A 20152-nucleotide genomic window follows, 5' to 3' on the forward strand; every position below is an offset into this window, starting at 1 on the left:
CAGAGTTTGCAGCACTTTTAATGCACAAAGCAAAAAGTGATAGGCTGGCGGCGTGTCCAGCCTTCATTCCACGTACAGAGCTCAAGTACCCATACGGCCCCGGGGGGAAGAAAGACGTTACGGTTCACTGAGACGGAGAGCCAAGAGCAGGAAACGCCATTCTCTTGTCAGCCAGGGGAGGGAGGATTCCATTTTCTGGGGATGAAAGGGTAGGAATAAATGTTTCTCACATTTGGCAGACTCCCGGCCTTCAACTAAGAAGGTAGCGGGCCAAGCCAGGCCTTCCAGCAAGGAGCGTGAAGCCAGGCAACGCCCAGGGACAGCCGGGCCTCTTCCCAGGGAGGCCAGGCAAGGCAGCGGGCAAGAGGACATCTGTCCGTTTTGCCCAGTGGTCAACACTCATTCATATCACACCGTCTGTCCTCTTTCTTTGATCATCACAGCTTCCCCCAAACTCCTCGGTGCCTCAGAGAAAGTCAACCGCACAGCTTCTGCGAGTCAATCCCTGACTGGTTTTTCCCAGCTTCTCTTGGGCTCAGCTGCTTCTGACTCCGTCTGTCCCACCCCAGCTACCCACCTGGTCTCAGAGCACATTCACTGTTGTCAGCTCTGTGGCCTGGTGTGCCTGCAGCACTGCCAAAGCCTCTTCCACCTATGGGACGCGAGAGGGGGGATGGCGGTTAGTGCAGCTGCCCAGCGGGGTCCTGGGAGAGCCCTGGCCTCCCAGTGCCTAAGCATGCTAGATACTGGAAGTCCCCTCCTTCCTAGCACTGGGGCTTGCAAGCGGAAACCCACCGTCACCTTCTCAAAACAGGTGTGTGACCCTAGACTGTCAGAACACTGCTCTCTGTACCAAGACCTCGCAAGACCTTGCAAGACCTTGCACATGGAGCTGCAGAGAATGTGGAAGGGCTGGAATACCAAACCCTTAAGCCCTTTTCCCTGCCTGCTCAAAGATTCAGCAAGTGCAAGCTGGCAGTAGCAAAAAGGGAAACCGTCCCAGCCCCCGCCTGGTAGCTAGCTCTTCTAGGAGACGTCTTTGTCATAAGCTCTCCTCCTGCCCTCGGAGGGCACCCTGCCACCCAGGGCCCAGACCACCTTGGCATTGAGGGACTCTGGGGACTCCAGCATGAGCAGCAGCTCCGAGTTGTCGATCTCCAGTAGCATGCCCGTGATCTTGCCGGCCAGCTGGGTGTGGGTATTGTAGATAAGGGGGTACAGACGCTCACCTGTACAGAACAGCTGGCTGATATCCCAGCAGCCCAAGAGCGGGGGGTGCGGGGGAGGCGGGGATACTGTGGAACAGAGCAGTGAGGCATCTGGGGGCTCGTCCCCTCCCTTAGCCCCACTGGGAGCCTCTTTTCCAACTGTAAAGTATGCGGAGCAAACCCTGCTTCGGAGGCTAATTTGAAAAATCAAATTCGATATTCTAGGTGAAGTCATCTACACAGGGTTGGACACAGACGTGGGCTTTAAAGACTACTCTTGTTCATCTTGCAAGAAATAGTTCCCGTATACACACTGAAATCCTAGACAAGATATGCTAATGCCGGACCGGACTTTTGGGGGTGCAAGGGGAGCCACATGCACAAGATAAATTCACCTTCCACCATCAGGCACTCCTAGTGACAGGACCCAGCACTGGGGGTGAGGCACCCCTCTCAGCAATGCTTGGAGAGTCTGGCCAGTCTGGGGTGCTGCAGTGCTGGGGTGGGAGAGGTTCTCCCACCAGGAAAGTGAAGAGGTTTACAGGGAACGGGTAACAGCTTCCTGCCTCCATGAAGCCCGTGGAGGATTTCCTTTGACCAGTGGGAAGTGGCAGAACCCCAGGTGAGCTGAGCAAACAACAGGGTGGTGGCAAAGGGGGCCTTCAGAGAGGTTCTGGACATCTTGGTGGCCACGGAGGAAAGAACCTGACACCCAGTAAGTAGCAAGCTGGTCATTCGTTCGACAGCAAGTGGCATCCTTTGGTAGGGCTTGGCACAGACAGTGGGCTGGGGATGATCTGCACAGGGAACTCACAGCCCAGCAGAGAACAGGTGTTTGCCCCATGCACACTTATTTCCCGCCTCCTCGCAGTGGTCACTCAGAGCTGGACGTGTGGGGACAGCCTCTTCCCAATCAGAAGAAGTGAGGCGCTGTGACACCCACCAGCAGAAACCCAAGACCATACCCTGGGGCTCCTGGCCCCTGATCTGCCCTCAGCTGGGCTCTCTCCAGCCCATCATGGGCCTGGTGCTGAAGAAACCTAGACCAGTGTTTTGAGACAAGAGAGCAGGGAGGCCGAGAGAGCAGAAGCGACCTGAGCAAGGTCACCCAGCAGGGGGGTCTGCAGCAACACTGGACCTTGTCTACACGTCTGACCTCCACTCAGGGCTTTTCCCAACAGGCTGGCCACCCCTCGGCCGCTGCTTCCCCTCCAGGGTAGGGGGACCAGCCACTCACCAATCATCTGCTTTTGCTCGTGCAGCGGTGCTGCGGCCAGCATGGACGCCGTCAGGGGCTCCTGTCCCGGGATGCGCACAGCGGGCTCCTCCACCTGAACAAAGTGCCGGGGACACATCCCTTAACCACCGCAGAGCGCAAGACCTCATGGCACTTACCCTGTTGGAAGCACAGGTCTCCAGGAATGCTCTGGAAGGGGGGGGGCAAGTGGCAAAGTAGGGACCATTGGGTGGGATAGTGTCCCTAACAAGGGCACAGTGGGCCAGACACACCCCAATTTGGATGCCTTAGACAGTGCCAGGAACCTGTGAAGGCCAAAGGAAAGCGTGACTATTCACTTTGTGCCAAATGACACACTTACTATCACCCAGCTTTATAGCTACATCCCCAGCATATGCCTGACCCTCCCACACCATGGCAACTTTGAAAGCATTCTGCCACTTAAAGAGTACACCTGTTCGTTTTGCAAGAGAGACTTTGAAATCTACACACTGAAATTCTAGACAGGATAGGCTAATGCCAAGTCTGGGACTTGGGAGATAAATAAACACAGCTCTTTAAGTCAATGACAATAGATATATTCAGTTATACTGTAGATTAATCACATCCCATTTCTAGAAGAGCTTTCCTTGTTGCTCCACACCAAATATTAATGAAATCCAAGTTAATTTGGCTAATAACCCAGGCAGAGCAAATCATAATTCATACACCAAATGTGATCTTCGACCTTTCCCTCCTTCTGTTAGTAAGGGGAAATGTTTCTTTCTTTCTTTCTTTCTTTCTTTTTAAAGATTATTTATTTATTTATTTGACAGACAGAGATCACAAATAGGCAGAGAGGCAGGCAGAGAGAGAGAGGAGGAAGCAGCTTCCCCGCTGAGCAGAGGGCCTGATGCGGGGCTCCATCCTTAAGGTCCTGAAACCATGACCTGAGCCAAAGGCAGAGGCTTCAACTTACTGAGCCACCCAGGTGCCCCAGGGGGAGTGTTTCTTACACACAGTAGCAAATGAAACTTCACAATTCAAGAAAAGAAAAAAAAAAAACAAAAACAAAAATCAAGGCCTAGAGAGGACCAATGCCTCCAATGCCTTAGCCAAGGTTCTGAGCCAACCCCCACTGGAGCCCCGACTAAGAGAGCAAGCAGTCAGGCCAGCCTTACCCCAAAGTTGTGTGTTGCTGCAGAGTATTTGTGTGTCAGGAGAGGCCCACTTGGGGTAGAATAGCCCGCCCCGCCGGCTCCTGTGGTCTGGGTACCAATGTGGGCTGTGAGGAATAAGCAGGTGCGTTAGGCCCTCACAGCCATCTAAAGCCACAAAGCCTAAAAACACACGTTCATGTAGTAGCCCCATGTCTGCCAGGAGGCTGCCACATAGATATACACACATTTGCTGAATGAAGGAACGGAGGGGCTTGCCTTACAGCCCACATCTACAACCTTGTTCACGGCTGCTGCCTGCTTGCTAAGGTTCTGATCTGAGGCTAAGCCCTGGCCTGTGTGATCTCATTGACCCATGCGACCAACCAGAAGGGCTATTTTCATCCCTATTTTAAAGAGGTGGTGACCAGAGCGAGCCACAGAGTGAGCTGCCCCAGGATCTGGGTCTGTGGTATTCTAAGGCCCACGCGAACTCCTACGCCACACAGCCTCCAAAGTCAGCTCTACTCTCGGAGAGGGCAGTGTCACAGCCAAGGTCGCCATGGAGGCCAGTGCTGACTCCACACCTGTGCCAACCTGGCACCAGCCCCTGCCCCGCCCTCCACACACTCCCATTCCTATTGGTCCTATTGGTCCTGCCCACACTCACCCACTCTTTGGGCGTGGGGCACCAGGGGTGGCACCTGGGTAGAGGCCTGCCTGACACCGCTGATCTGGGTCGGGGGGCGCCGCAACATGGCTGGTGGCCGGACCACGGAGGCACCTGGAGGGTAGATGGCTTGTGGCACAGAAAACATGGAGAGAAAGGTTGGCGGGGCAGGACAATCCGAGTGGCCCACTGCACCCTGAAGATTCCAGGGTGAGGAAGAGAATGGGAAGGGGGAACCAGAACGTTCTCAGCAAAAGGATGAGTGAATTCACCGAGTCAGGCAGGCCCAGAACTCCGGGGAGGGGTGTGTGTGGAAATCTACAATGACAAAGCCATCTTGTTTCTACCCAGAGGCCCCAGTGGCCCCAGGAGGCATAGCCATCATGATCACACCCACAGGGCCCCAAGACACTTTCAAATCAGGGTGAGCTCCCCTCCTAGGGGAGGGGCCACCCATCAGCCACACAGCCCCAGGAGTTCACGGTGACGGCCCTAAATCAGACCGTTCTTGGGAGCTAATTGAAGACGATGGTTACACCCATAAGTCATTTACAAGTTCAGCACTGCATGGTGCTTTATATAGGCCTTGTTCAGAAGAGGAAACTAGAAGTGAATTACCCACCGAATTAACACCCGGGGGAGTAGCAGAGCCAGGCTTGCCCCCAAAGCCTGTGTTTGTAGCCCCGGGTTCCACACTGCCCTACAGGGCCCACCCCTGCGCGCCTGGCTGAGGGTACTAGGGGCTGAGTCACTCACAGGACGGTCTTGGAGGCTGGGCTGTCCACCTGGGGGAGGGCTGCATGGGGGGGCCGGAGGTGTAGTACGCAGCCTGAGCTGGAGGCTGTGAGGGAGAAGCCTGGCAGTCAGGGGTCGGCAGCAGGTGAGAAACCACATCCCCTCCCAGACACCCCTGTAGGGACTTCACTGCCCCCATCCAGGGACTGGCTCGTGAGGAGTCACGAGCTGGGATGATGTCTCTGCTGCCCAGCTCAGGCTGTCTGTGAGCCCTGAACACTCCGGGGCAAGGTGTCAGGTTCGCTCCTTGCCCCTGATCAGAGCTGGTGGCCCAAAGGATGGCATGAGATGGTCACACACACCCTCGGACCTGTGCCAGCCAAACCTACTGCTACAAGGAGCTGGAATGTCATCCTGGTAGCTGCTAACAGCCAGCACATTTCCACTTCCTCTAAGTCCCGTGAGCAAGTCCCGTGAGCTCCCTCCTTAGCACACACCTCCAGCAGAGGCTGGTGGGCGGCCCGGGAGACAGGACCGGCTAAGCTGGGGAAAGGCTAAGTGGGAGAGTAAGGTGCATAGTACAGGGTTGTACAGCATAGAAGGCTAGGTCCTTTCTATTTAATGCACTGTTTCTCAAACTTAGTTGCCCAGAGAGAGTCTCTCTGAGCAGAACCCAGATCTCTCCCTGGGTGGGAAGAACGGCTCGACAGCAGCACGCTTACCCGCCCCTCACAAATGGGGTTAGTACGGCCTGCCTGCCGAGTTTCCAGCAGAAAACACATGGACAGCCCGCATCTAGCTGGGAAGCTGCCCTCCTGCTGTACCTGGCTGTCAGGGAAGGGGTGCGGGCAGGTTGTCACCTGGGGCATGGCCGGCAGGAAGTAGCTGGCGGGCTGCTGGAAGGAGCCCAGGAGGGGGCCGCCCAGGGCCCGCACCGTGGAGAGACGCTGCATGTACTGGTTGGTGAGGATGGCTTTCCGCTCCTCTTTGCGCTGGGCCAGTGCCACGTACAGCGGCTTGGTGCCCACGATGCGCCCGTTCATCTCGGTCACGGCCTTGGTCGCCTCTTCTGGAGAGGAAAAACACACAAAGCCAAACCCCTTGCTGTGGCCACCCTCTGTCATCACCTAAAAGCAAGACAAGACAAGGTCTACTGGGGTTGGGGAAGGAAGACTCCGGAAGGCTGTGCTCCTCTCCTTCCCCCCCCACCCCAGGGGCCCAGGAGAAATCATCCCCCTGACATTGACTGAGGCCCACGACATGCCAGATACTGGAAGTGCCTTCTCAGGTCACATGTACCGCACCTGATGAGGAGGGGACCTCCACTCCCACTTCACAGGGGACCAAGTGGGGCTTGAGAGTGACTTGGCGGAGACCAGGCCACTTGCTAATGGGGGGCTGCTCGCTGTTTAACAGGACACTCCCCAGAGTCTGTGGGAACTGCTGCATTTCAGGATTTTTACATTTTCTTTCTGAAATGGTCTTCCTAAGCTGTGCAGGAAAGCTGCTTTAAACGGAATCTACCTACATTACACGGGCTACCATGAAGGAAGAGGATAGTTGAGGATTGCTTACAAATCTAAGGACAGGGCACAGGGTTCTTTAGCCAGAGCCACAATCTTAAACATGTCGTGAGATGTCCCTGTGATGAAAATCTGCCTTTCAACTACTCTTTGGTTTTTTTAAACGACCCATACAATTCTTTGGTTCATGTGGGAATCAGGGAAAGAATAAAACATTCTTAAGAGTTTCCTAGAAAGTCCAATAAAATCAGATTTGTATGGAATATAAAAGTAATATATATATATTCTTTTTATATTTATATATTTTTATATTTATATATTTATATTTATATTTATATATACATATTTTATATTTATATATTTAAATATTTTATATATATATATATATATATATTTTATGTGCAGCACCGGACCAGACGCTTAGCCAACTGAGCCACCCAGGCACCCCAAAAGTGATTTATATTTTTGGTGCCTTATTCTATTTTCTTTGTGGTAGAAACAAAAGTCCTTATTACAGTTTAAAAAAGAGAGTGACTTGTCCAGAGTCACCCAGCCTGTGGATACCCATCATCCAGGACTCAAACCCAATGCAGCGTTCTGATCATTGTTCATTGCCTCTGCAAGGCACTGAGCCAAGTTCTTTAGGAATCTGGGGAAGAGATTCTTAGTTTTGTTACTAAAATAACATTTTTTAAGTTTTGGAATAACTTCAGATGCACAGAAAAATTTACAAAAATTGGGCTCCTGGGTGGCTCAGTGGGTTAAGCCGCTGCCTTCGGCTCAGGTCATGATCCCAGGGTCCTGGGATCGAGTCCCGCATTGGGCTCTCTGCTCAGCAAGGAGCCTGCTTCCCTCTCGCTCTCTCTGCCTGCCTCTCTGTCTACTTGTAATCTCTGTCTGTCAAATAAACAAATAAAATCTTTAAAAAAAAATAGTATGGAGTGGCGATCTTTCAGCCAGCTTGCCCCGATGTGAACAGGGTACATGTGTAGATTAACGTTGGGATGGTACTATTAATTATCAACCACAATGTTATTAACTGATCTGCGGATCTCATTCATCTTTCACTAGTTTTTCTAATAAATATTATTTTTCTCTTCCAGGATCCAATCCACATTGCATGTATGGTTTGTAATGTTTTTTGGAGTCCAGCCACAGGCCTGGCTCACACATTTGGACTTGAACTGATATGCTTTTAAAATCTGCTTCTCTATTAGAGTCCATGTTCTGTATGTTCTAGATCATGGGTGTTCGAACTGCACTTGGCTACCCAACCACACGGGGGCCTGAGCCTGAGGGTTCACAGACGCTTCCCCTGCCCAGGGAGGCCAGTGGACAGAAGTGCGGGGGATCTGTGAACTCGAATGGGGGGGGGAATGGCCTCTCCTTTCTCACATTAGGGTTCCCTCCTATTGTGAATACAGACAACAAAAATAGGGGAGCCTTGGCTGTGCTTGGAATTTTGTCAGAAAGAGAAAGAAAATATTTTCATAACCTGTTAATCGCTGCTGCCCTCAAAATATCATCTATGCTAACTGTTGCCTCCCTAGATCTTATAGTTGGGTACAATAACAAAGCACCTACTACGGTCACCTTCGTGTTTTGATAATTTTGTTTCAATATAATTGGTTTTCCGCAATGCTCTGAATTTTCTTTTATGCACTAAAAGGTATTCTCGGAAGGGATCCATAGGCTTTCATCACCCAGATTTTCCTGGCACAAAAGTATCGCTTAACAAGTTAATAAGAACTTCTGTTAGATAGTAAAGAATGATAAAATACATTTATGCAGCTTACTATAAACGTGGTAGTGTCATTAGCACTTTACAGGCCTTAATTCCTTTTCATAATCGTTGCATTTTATATACAATTGAAATCATGGAAATATGTAAACGTCCATAAAATCCCCACTTTATAACCTAGTGGGTCAATGAACAAGATAGTGCTGCAACTCGGAGCAGCCCAAATTTTTACAATTCCCTTCCCTCAGCAAGTCCTCACGGAGGTCGGTGAATCTCCGGAAATTAGACACGACATGTGAATAATCAGATCGTTATTTCACAGCTTATTGGGGGCAGGTGCTCTGCACTCGGGCTCTTCAGTGCTCAGGACACCTTGAGAGGTAGGGAATGTTGCTCCCATTTGACAGATGGGTAAAAAGAGTTCAAAAGGCAGAGTCACTTCCCTCAGATTCTACAGCTAGTTAATGTAGGACTGGGATTTAGACCTAGTTCTAACTAACTTGAACATCCCAGTTTTCAAAGACCATACTACACAAAGTACATGTTTTCTGGGAAAGAGGGCAGATAGCTTTTTTATAATGTTTAAGCAAATTTACTGATGCTTAACTTACACGTTTCATAGCTCTGACATTTTTTCAAAGATCCTTAACTCAAAAATTCTTAGAACCTCTGCCCTAAACACCAGACTTCCTGAAGGACATTTAAAATTGTATTCAACGAGGATGCCTGGGTGGCTCAGTCAGTTAAACAAGCGTCTGCCTTTGGCTCAGGTCGTGATCCCAGGGTCCTGCTCGTGGGAAGCCCGCTTCTCCCTCTGCCTGCCACTACCCCTGTTTGTACTCTCTCTCTCTCTCTGGCAAATAAGTAAAATCTTTTTAAAAATAAAAAAAATTCAAAAATTGAAATTGGATTCAACAGACAAAAGACCTTCTAGACCACTTCCCAAGAACCCAACCATCATATCACATATGCGGGTCTCCAGCCCTACCACTCACACTGATGTCTTTGGAAAGTTCCTCCTTCCCCCCCTGCAGGTCCCTACCTCCTTACAGCCAAGCCAAATGCTTCTGCCACTGTCAGAAGGAGGAAGCCCTCCTTCCTGGTCCCCTGAGGTACCACAGCTCTGCCTCCAATACTCCCAGCCCACACCACAAACACCTTATAAGAGATGTGAGTTGGTGATGCATCGGACTTCCCCCTTGACTGGAAGCTACTCAAGGGCAAGAACCACATTGATCTCATTACTAGAGGCTTCCCAGAGGCCCTGGTGAGACAGGAGGAATATGGAAGGAATGAACACTGGGTTATCCAAAAATCCTCTGAGGAGCTTTAAAATAAGATGCCCAGGCCCTACTGTGAAATCTTCTTTCCATTTGTCTGACTCAGGGGTCTGTCTGTAAGAGCTCCCCAGGGGGGCTTAATAAGCCAGGGGTCAGAAACATCCAATGAACCCAACAGTCTCATGGTGTAGATGAAGTTCAGAAAACATCAGCCCATGGTCACAGAGCTACTGAGTAGAATGGCCAGTCATCACATATCAGGTGCTAAGTGGGCTAGGCTCATGGTAAGTGCTCAGTAAATGGGGAACAATGAATGACGAATGAAGTAGCCCAACCCTCTCATTTTCCAAATGGGGAAATTGAGATCCAGAAGACAACAAAAGTCAATGGAAATTCTGAAACGTGAATTTCTAGAATCTGGCATATAGCAGGCACTCAATTAATGCTTTTTGAATGAACCAAGGTTACAGGGAACCCCAATAAGCCCAGCTATGAGACTGGGACTGGACTCACATCCTCTTCCCCTCCAGAGAAGACAAGGCTGCAGAGGGCCACCAAGCTCCAATGGGGATCAGACATAGCCCCCCAGACTCTAAAAGGAATGGCTCAGCACCAACTCCTCGGAAGTCACAAGGGAGGGAGGGGTGTGCAAGCAGGAGGACAGGAGGGGAAGGCTCTCCATCCCCTGTAGGTGTCCCCAGGCCTCACCTTAGCACTGGTAATCACTCCATAGGGAGAGAACTCTTTTCTCAGCTTCTCATCATCAATGGAGTCATCCAGGTTTTTAACATATAGGTTCACGCCCTAGAAAGAAAGGTTACTGCTGGGGGTGTCCCTTCCCCTCCAAGCCTCGGGTTGCTCTGTGTCAGAGGCCAATGTAAGCCATGGGGGGCCTAGAAGCCCTGGCCACCCAGCCTCCTGTTTCCAGTCCTGCATGGCACCCATGCCCCCAATCACTAAGCACGCCAATCCCCTGGAAGCTACTGCTACCCACCCCCCGCCCAGTTACCACTAAAGCCCAGTTCCCAGACACAGGATTGCTGGAGGAAAGCTTCCCATTCAGGGCCCTCCACACACAGACACGCTCACATAGCAGCAGCTGTCACCAGGGGGCTGTCACCTGGTAACGGGTCAGCCGGTCCTGCTTCATCTGCTCAAACCTGCGCTTCAGCTCATTCTGCCGTTCCACCCGCTTCTGGGCCCGGCCCACATACAGCAGCCGCCCGCTCACCTCCTTCCCATTCATGTCCATCACCGCCTGGCCGGGGAAGGGGTGAGAGTAACTGGTAACCACCAGTTACCAGTTACCACTGGTAACCACCCCCATGAGGCCCTGCCTCCAGTCCCAGCATCTGGGCCTGAAGGGGGCCACCTGTCAGCTGGGCCAGCCTCTCTGGCTGAGAATTGTAGAACCAGGATAAAGGCCATTTAAAGTGAATCCGCTTTTTGAAAACATAGATCTTAAAAATTTGGGGGTGCCTGGGTGTCTCAGTCGGTTAAGTGTCTGCCTTCAGTTCAGGTAATGATCCCAGGGTCCTGGGATCGAGTCCCTCATCGGGCTACTTGCTCAGGGGGGAGCCTGCTTCTCCCCCTACCTGTTGCTCCCCCTGCTTGTGCTCTCACTCTCTCTGGCAAATAAAATCTTGAAAAAATATAAAATATAAAAAATGACCCTTTAGCTTGGGTCATGATCTCAGGGTCCTGGGATCAAGCCCCACATTGGGCTCTCTGCTTAGCAGGGGGTCTGCTTCTCCCTCTGCCCCTGTTCCCCATTTGTGCTCCCTCTCTCTCTTATATACACAAAGTCCTTAAAAAAATACTGTCACACAACAGTGACTTTTGCTTCTCCACCCAAATATGCAAATCCTTGTAAACATACTCTCAGGCCCCAAGAACTGCTAGTTCCACATCAGTCTCAAAGGTCAGTACCTGGGTTTTCTAATCTGTTGCATTGATCTGAGCATCTATTTTTGTGCCAATACCATACCATTTTGATGACTATAGTTTTGGAATATTATTCAGCCATAAAAAAGAATGAAAGCTTGCCATTTCCAGGACATGGATGGAGCTAGAGAGTATAATGCTAAGCAAAATAGTCAGAGAAAGACAAATATCATATTATTTCACTCATGTGGAATTTAAGAAACAAGACAAATGAGCAAGGGGGAAAAAAGAGGGAGGCAAACCAAGAAACAGACTCTTCACTGTAGAGAACTGATGGTTAGCAGAGGTGAGAGGGTGGGGGGAATGGGTGAAATAGGTCTGTTAACACAGTGTAGTATTAGTTTCAGGTCTACCATATGGTGATTCAACACTTCCATACAGACGCAATCCTCGATTCCCATCACCTATTTAACAATAGTTCATTTTTTATGGGTAATATTCCACTGTGTCTTTAAGTGTGTATAAGTTCACACACACACACACACACATCTTTTTTTATCCATGTCAGCTGATGGTCACTTGGGCTGATTCCATAATTTGGCTATTGTAGATAATGTGACTATAAACATCATGGTGTGTATGGAATTGTTGAATAACTATATTGCACACCTGAAACGAACACTGTTAAAAAAAAATAATTTATGCCTACAGAAAATGTACAAAAGTCATTGCCAAAGTCTCTAAGATTTTGGATTCTATGGATCCTTGAAGCTCCAACGTGTCATTTTTACAGTTGAGAAAATCAAAGCCTAGAGAGAGGGAGGGATTTATAGAAGGACACACAAGAAGTCACCTTTTGAAAGGGGCCATTCACTTAAGAACAAAGCTTCAGAGTCAGAGGGGCGTGTTCTAATCCCAGTGGTGCCTCTCACCAGCTACACCCTTGTGGCAACTGTTGAACCCACGCGGGTAGAGCAGAGAGGAGAGTGTATGCAGCCTTTAGCACAGTGCCCGGCCCATGGTAAGTGCTCAGGGAGAGACGGCTGCCATCAAGATGGCACTGGGCCTGATCTCTCTAGCCAGAATCCACAATGAGCTGAGATCCCCCATGTCCAATGGTCTTAATGAGGTAGCAGCCTGGGAAAGAGCATTAGGGTGGGAAGCCACATAGGAAAACATTGTCATGGTGTGACCTCATTCCATTCACTTGCTCAGCCTATAGGTATCTGGTACTTACTGGCAGGTGCAATGCCAGAGATTTCGCTGTGAAACAAGATCCAGTCTCTACCCACAGTTCTATACATGGAGATCTGGGTTATTGATGGAGAGAGGAAGAAGGGGCCCCTCACCAGAAGCATGAGGATAGAAGAGGCTTCTCAGAGGAGGCAAAGAATAAGCAGAAACCCACAGAGTAAGCACTGAGTAGTCTAAAGCCGCACTGTCTAATATGGCGGTCAGTAGCCACAGGTGGCTACTGAACACTGGAACTGTGGCTAGTCTGAGTTCACACATTCCGGGAGGACCAGATTTCAAAGAATTAATACAAAACAAGGGGAACATAAAATATCTCAATTTTTATATTGAATATATACTGGAGTGATAATTTCAATATATTAAGTTGAAGGGGACATTATTAAAATCAATTTGTTGTTCGTTTGTTTTATCCTTTTAAATGTGGCTGCTGGAAAATTTCAAATCTCACTTGTGGCCCCCATTCTATTTCTACTGGACAGCCCTAATTGAAAGAGCAAGAGAAGGGAAACATTTTGAGAAACACATTTGCAGAGACCTGGGAGCAAGGAATCACCTAGCACTTCCCCTTCCCCGCCTCAGTCCCACCATCAATTCAAGAAGAGGGCAGTGGCTATCTCAGAGGCCCCTCCACCTCCCATGTGGGCAAGAACCTATGAAAAGCAGTTGGCCTTAGGGTTTGGAAGCACCCAAAGGAGGCTACAACCTTCAGCCTTTGTCACAGGCAGGAAGAGCCCTGACTGCTGTGGGCCCAGGCTGGGGAGGGACTTCCTTCTCCTTCGCAGCAGCTGGAGCCCCCTGTACCTGATCTCCTTTTTTCCTAGTGCTGGCTTGGTGCCTCCTCCATGAAACAGAGCCACAGGGAGGCTCCTACCTTCTGGGCTTCCTCATGCTTCTCAAAGTTGACAAAACCGAAGCCTCGGGAATGGCCGCTCTCATCCTTCATCACCTTCACACTCAGCATTTTCCCTGGGAAGAGCCAACCTGGCTCAGAGGGGAGTTTGGGAAGCCCCAGGATGTTCCCCTCCCTTTCCCACCCCCTTTGTGGCTTTGGACTACTCAGTGCTGTCCGCACCCCCCACTACTCCTCAGGAAGCCTCCGGAAAGGCCCCTCCTCCCAGCCCAACCTGGGGACAGAGGACAAAGTGATCCCTGATGCCCTTGGGGAACACGCCCACCAAACTGGGAGAAGAGGTCTTGCAGGCCCTGCTCGTCCAGATCCACATGGAGGTTCTTCACATAAATGTTGGTGAACTCCATGGCCCGCGCTCCCAGCTCTGCTTCCCGCTCCCGTCGGGACTTGAAGTGGCCAACGAAGCTGTGGACACACTGATGGGGTAGGCAGCTGCCAGCCCTCAGTCACCCTCCCCCAATCCACCAACCCTAGGTCACTTGCATCAATTGCTGCCAGGTCCAAGGCCCCCTCCTCCCCCAGGAGGCTGGGCAGGGCAATACTCTTTAGACGGACTACAGCCAAGGCTGGACCACTTCCAACAGCCAAGATTAACGCTCTAGCATATGGTTAAGAAGGGTTCATTCTTGGGGCAAATGCACAGGGAACTCCTCCCATACACCAGGCAGCTGAGTGTGCAGGAGAGAAGAACAAGTGTGAACTGGAGAGTCAAACAGATGAGCACCTCAATCCTCACTCTGCAGTTGCCTAGCGGTGTGACCCTGGGCAAGTTACTCAACCTCTCTGAGCCTCAGCGTGCACTCCTATAATACTGGGCATGAAGGGCACCTGGCTGGCTCAGTCCGTGGAGCATGTGACTCTTGGTCTCAGGGCTGTAAGTTCGAGCCCCGTGTTGGGTGTAGAGATTACTTTAAAAACAAACAAACAGTTAGAGAGGAGTAGGGAATTTGGGTAAATTGGAAGGGGAGGTGAACCATGAGAGACTATGGACTCTGAAAAACAGTCTGAGGGGTTTGAAGTGGCGGGGGGGTGGGAGGTTGGGGTACCAGGTGGTGGGTATTATAGAGGACACGGCTTGCATGGAGCACTGGGTGTGGTGAAAAAATAATGAATAATGTTTTTCTGAAAATAAATAAATTGGAAAAAAAAAACAAAAAACAAAAATAAAAAAAAATAAAAACAAACAAACAAACAAACAAACAAGGGCTCCTGGGTGGCTCTGTTGGTTAAGCGTCTGCCTTTGGCTCAGGTCATGAACCCAGGGTCCTGGGACTGAGTCCTAGGTCAGGCTCCCTGCTCAGCAAGGAGTCTGCTTCTCCCTCTCCCTCTCCCCCTCCCCACTGTTTGTGTGCACTTTCACTCTCTCACTGAAATAAATAAGATATTTTTTAAAAACCACACAAAATAGAAAAAAAACTTGGCACGAAGCTCCGATCACAGGCATTTGTCTGTCACAGGCATTTGTTCATGTAACAGGTACCGGATGCACTAGGGAAGCAGTGGTGAGAGAACTAGACATGGGTCATGCCATGGTTACTATTGGGGCGGACTGAAAATATTAATTTTCTTTTTTTTTTTAAGATTTTATTCATTTGACAAAGATCACAAGTAGGTAGAGAGGCAGGCAGAGAGAGAGGGGGAAGCAGGCTCCCTGCTGAGCAGAGAGCCCAATGCGGGGCTTGATCCCAGGACCCCGGGATCATGACCTGAGCCGAAGGCAGAGGCTTTAACCCATTGAGCCACCCAGGCACCCCTGAAAATATTAACTTTCAAAATCATAATTTCCAAGTTCATGTGAACACTTCCAGAAAAGTATTCTAGGTTAAGAAGAAGATATAAGAGGGGTGCCTGGGTGGCTCAGTGGGTTAAATATCTGCCTGCGGCTCAGGTCACGATCCCAGGGTCCTGGGATCGAGCCCCGCATCGGGCTCCTTGCTCAGCGGGGAGCCTGGTTCTCGCTCTCCCCACTGCTTGTGCTCTCTCTCTGACAAATAAATAAATAAAATCTTTTAAAAAAAGAAAATGTAAGAAAATTCCATGGCATCTATAGTACACTTAGCACAAACAAATGGTAGCTGGCATTAAAACTTACAGAACAGAGAGTAGGTGAACCTGGGCAAACGGGAGCTAACAAAAATCACGTCCTTCTGAGAACCGGGGAAAGCCCGCCAGGCTCGGTTTCACTGATGGGAGCCTCCCTGAGACGCTCTGGACAAAGCCACACTCAGTGCATCTTCCAGCTCAGAGCCTGCTTCCCTCCACGGCACTGAGCGTGGGGCTGGTTGTCCTGTGGGCAGGATCCAAGCCAGGGAAGGAGATGCGCTCCAGGGTCTTCCCCTCTGCCCTGCCCACCTGGAGGCTGGGGGTCTGCCGCGGTGGCAGCGGTGCAGGGCGGGGGATGGGGGAGATGGCGAACCGACATGTAAGAAGATGGCACGCTAAGGGCCTACCTCCCTTCCTGTCCAAAAACCCCATGAAACAACACAAACGTTTTAAGAAAAAAAATTCACAGCCATGCCGAGCGGGCTGGAAACCAGACATCACTGAATCCAGTGGTGATCTGGCCATTAGCTGTTCCCGCCGTAATTTCAAAATCCCCTCACTTAGGACTCAGCGCAATCCTCTAGGAACATCTGCAGCCCTGTTCTTCCCTGGGTAGAGGGAGCTCCTGAGGGACTGGACCCTTCCGCGGTCACCCCGCCAGCAGAGTTCTGGCTGCGGCTCAGTGTCCGGTGCCCTGAGGCGGTGACGGGCAGCCTCCGGTCCCCCACATGCCAGCACTCACACTTTGCGGTCATTCAGCAGCATCCCGTTCATGGTGGCGATGGCCTGCTGCGCTGCCTCATGGGTCTCAAAGTGGACAAAGCCAAAGCCTCGGGAGCCGTGATCGTCACATACTACCTGGGCCACAGAGGAGATGGATGGGGTTGGGGGGCACCCCACGGAGAATGACAAAGGTAACGAATAACCACTACCTGTGTGCTTGCTCTGTGCCCCAGGCGGGGTCCCTCCACGTTCCACTCTAGCCCCCTGCTCTTCCCTCCAGATTTAATCATGTAGACCAGGGCCCCACTCCGGGCTAAGCACATGCTAAGGGGATCACAGGCTTCTCTTGTCCTATTTGCTCTAAGAGCCCCTCCAGGCAATTCTTAACCTCTGAGCCCCCTCTGCCTGACTGGGGAAGATGGGAATGAAGGACTAGTCCAAGGTCACCAGGCGGCCAAGTTTCTGATTTTGAGAGCTACCACTTAGATGGGGAACAGGGCGTCAGGGTCCTTTCAATGTCGTGAAGATTATCAGACTTAAAATACGTGCATGACAAGCCTATGAGGTAGGTTCTACTAAGGCCCTCTTTTAGAGGAAGTCGAGGTATGGAGAGGTCACACAGCTGGCCCAAGGTCACATTGCCAGGAAGTGGAAAAGGCTGGATTTTGAACCCCAGACAGCACCAAAGTCCAAGATCTGACTGACTATGTTGTGCTAGCTTCTCAGCAGCTGGCCGACTACACAGGTCTAGTGCTCTTCCCGCTGTGCTCCAGAAACCTTTCCTGGGCAGCCACGTAGTATGGGTTTCTAGCCTCAGCCTCTGACTGCAGGGCTTACTGGGCTTTTCCCCCACAGAGCCCAATCTCCAGCTTTTCCTAAAATTCTCAGTCTCCAACCAGCCTGCGAGCTTCTGGGGTAGGCCCCACCCTGTGTGCCTTGCATCTAACCTGGTCCATAGCCACAACGGGTCCTTGTTGGGCCTCAGACACTCGCCCAGGTCCCATCCAGCTTTCTGTCCAATCCTCTGTAGCCCAGAGGAAGCTTCAAGGCTTGACTGCCCTGATGGCCTCAGGGAACAGCCTTCCAGTATCCACGCCCTTCATCCTGTCCCGTCTACTGTCCTCACTCTCTGCATTTGAACTTGTCTCGTGACTTGCTTTGGCCCACAGAATGCAGTGGAAGGAAAGGCGGGCCAGTCCCAACCTTACATCTCAAGAGGCCTGGTGAGCTTCACGCAGTGTGCCAGGAGACACCGCCCTTGTCATAGGCATGGCCTGAGCTAGCCCGCTGGAGGAGGAAAGATGGCAGGGAGGAGGGCCGAGCCAGTCAGCCTCCAGGGGGCCTATGAGGGAGCCGGCCGAGAGCAAACTGCCCGGACCACTCGCAGAATTACGAGCTAAAGGAACAGCTGTTGCTGACAGCTCGGCAAGGTGTGAAGCGGGGGCACTGCTTGGGATCCCTCTGCCACACGGGTATTTGACAGACCCTCCCCTGGAAGGACGCACACCCACCTTGCAAGAGAGGATGTTCCCAAAGGTGGAGAACGTGTCATATAAGGCTTTGTTGTCAATGGAGTCCTCCAGGTTCTTGATGAAGATGTTGCCCACGCCCGACTTGCGGAGTCCGGGGTCTCGCTGCGACCACATGATGCGGACGGGCTGGCCTTTGATCACTTCAAAGTTCATTGTGTCCAGTGCCCGCTCCGCTGGACAGGGGGTGGGGGGAGGAGGAGGAGGAGAAAAGGGGGCAAGTAAGGGTATTTCTTTCCCTGAGCCCTAAGGTACTTCATTGGAAGCAAAAAAGGAAAAAACAAAAAAACAACAAAAAAGATCACTGTCTGGGTCTCACTTGAAAGAAGGGAGATACGCGGAAAGAATTAATGTGCGCAGCGCTCCTCCCCCTTCCTGCTGGGATCTCGTTCGGCTCCTCACGTGAGCTGGGATCCCTAGCCCCACTTCACAGAGGGGAAAACTGAGGCTCAGAAAGGGGAAGGGTCAGTGGTGGGGCACTGTGGTGTTCAAAAGCACACGGAGTAGATGAAAATGCAAAGGAAGGGCCCATAAGACAAAGACTGGCAGCAGTTACGGGAAACCAAAGCTCAGAGGTACGGAGGTGAGACTCCGAGAGCGGAGACTCTATCCTGAGACGTAGGGCTCTGGGGGAGAACACCTTCTCTGAGGTGGTTTCTTCACCTGCAAAGTGGGGATGATGAGATGATGACCCCTTTCCCACATCGAACAAAGGGAGATGGCACTAGCTACCTCCAGGGAGTCGGACAGGTTGAAAATTGAAGAAGATACGCCAGAGGCCTTACACTTTCGGCCTGGCCCAAAACAGGAGTTCCGGGAGTGGTAGTGTGTCTGCAAACAGCAGCCTCTGCCCATCATCCCACCCCTACCACAGCCCGTTCCCTGCCAGCTAAGAGGCAACATCCTTTCTCTTCCCTAGAGCTCATGTAGCTCATCAGTGAAGTCTGGCAGAAAGGCCAGAGCGCGCAGGGCTTGGAGGAAGAGGTTAGAGGCAGGGGTGGGGAAAGCAGAGCAAAGGAGAAGGCGCTCTGGAATCCAGTTTAGTCACCTGCTGGGAAACAGGCAGAACCACCCCAGCAAACCCTCGTTTAGGAACCCTTCCCACCCACCCAGGGATACTGGAAATATTCACAGACACAGTGCATTCCTTCTGTGCTGCTGGGGAACAAACCATCACCCCTTTTCACAGATGGAGAGGTGGGGAGTGTGAACTCTTGTTCAAGTTCACACCCTGAGGACCGAACTTTGGCAAAACTTGGTGCTCTCACTCTTCATCCTCTCCACCGTCAAACAGTGTGGTCGTAACCGCCCAAAAAACGAATCAGTCCTCTCAGCTCTGAGACATCAAGTCTGGGGCCTGGAGTGGAGACCAGATCTGGGCAGCTGAGAAAGGTGCGAACCCAAGACCCAGTGCTCCTGCCTTCCCCACTCATCACCTGAAAACTCACCAGGTGCTTTGATTTTCTCATCCCCCCAACCACTGCGGAAAGGCCGCTACCATCCCCATTCCTCAGACAACCGAATCTCAGAATGGCTGAGCGATTGCTCAAAGTCACACAGCTGCGGGCTTTCCAGTCCGTGGTCGGCCCAACCCCAGAGCCCTTGGCGGTTTTCATTCAGCCTTAATATTTGTCCCCTGTAAGACGGAGCACCAGTAAGACACACAGTAGGCGCACCCTGATTGCCTGTTCTTGTCTCAGGGGCAGCACCCCTGCCAACGCCCTGGATTTCTGGGCCTCAGTTTCCCTGGCTGCAAAATGAGAGCCGTGGGAGCAGCCAGATTTGCCAGCGTGGGCCCGAGCTGCTGCTGGTCGGCCCTGGCGTCTGTGCGTCTGTCTGTCCCCCCTGCCCCGGGGCTCACCGTCGGCCGGCTGCTGGAAGTTGATGTAGGCATAGCCCAGCGAGCGGCGGGTGGCCACGTCGCGGCACACGCGGATGGACAGGATGGGGCCGGCAGGCGAGAACTTCTCGTACAGCATGGCTTCCGTCACGTCGGGGTGCAGGTCGCCCACGTAGAGCGAGGCGAGTGGGTAGCCAGGGCCACTGGCGTTCATGGCGTTGGCGGAGGCGCCGCTGTGGGCCTTTCCTCCGAGCGGCCGCCCCTCCCTTTAGCCCCCCGCCCCGCCCCGCCCCGCGTCCCACCTGGGACCCCTCAGCACTCCCAACAGCCCCAGGTGAGGCCTCTGGGACCCCGCCTCTGCAGGTGGAGCGCGTCCTCCACCAGGCCTGGGGTCGGGCTGCCGGGACGCGGGTCAGAGCCCAACCCGGGCTTGTTCCAG

At 51.8% G+C, this 20152-nt stretch overlaps 1 protein-coding gene across 1 annotated transcript; it reads right to left on the minus strand.

Annotated features, from left to right (window-relative positions):
- PABPC1L (poly(A) binding protein cytoplasmic 1 like) lies at positions 1-19927 on the minus strand. The gene is made up of 15 exons (XM_044262975.1): positions 19735-19927; positions 17856-18049; positions 16364-16479; positions 13844-13983; positions 13540-13634; positions 10651-10788; positions 10239-10334; positions 5847-6113; positions 5008-5092; positions 4252-4380; positions 3606-3709; positions 2446-2539; positions 1099-1229; positions 578-652; positions 1-195 (listed from the first exon to the last, which is right to left on the minus strand). The coding sequence occupies exons 1-14, from the start codon at positions 19925-19927 to the stop codon at positions 584-586; spliced, it is 1851 nt and encodes a 616-aa protein (XP_044118910.1). The 3' UTR covers positions 1-195; positions 578-583.
- Between the last annotated feature and the right edge of the window lie 225 nt (positions 19928-20152).

Source organism: Neovison vison, chromosome 8 (genome assembly GCF_020171115.1).
Source record: "Neovison vison isolate M4711 chromosome 8, ASM_NN_V1, whole genome shotgun sequence".
Lineage (NCBI taxonomy): Eukaryota > Metazoa > Chordata > Mammalia > Carnivora > Mustelidae > Neogale > Neogale vison.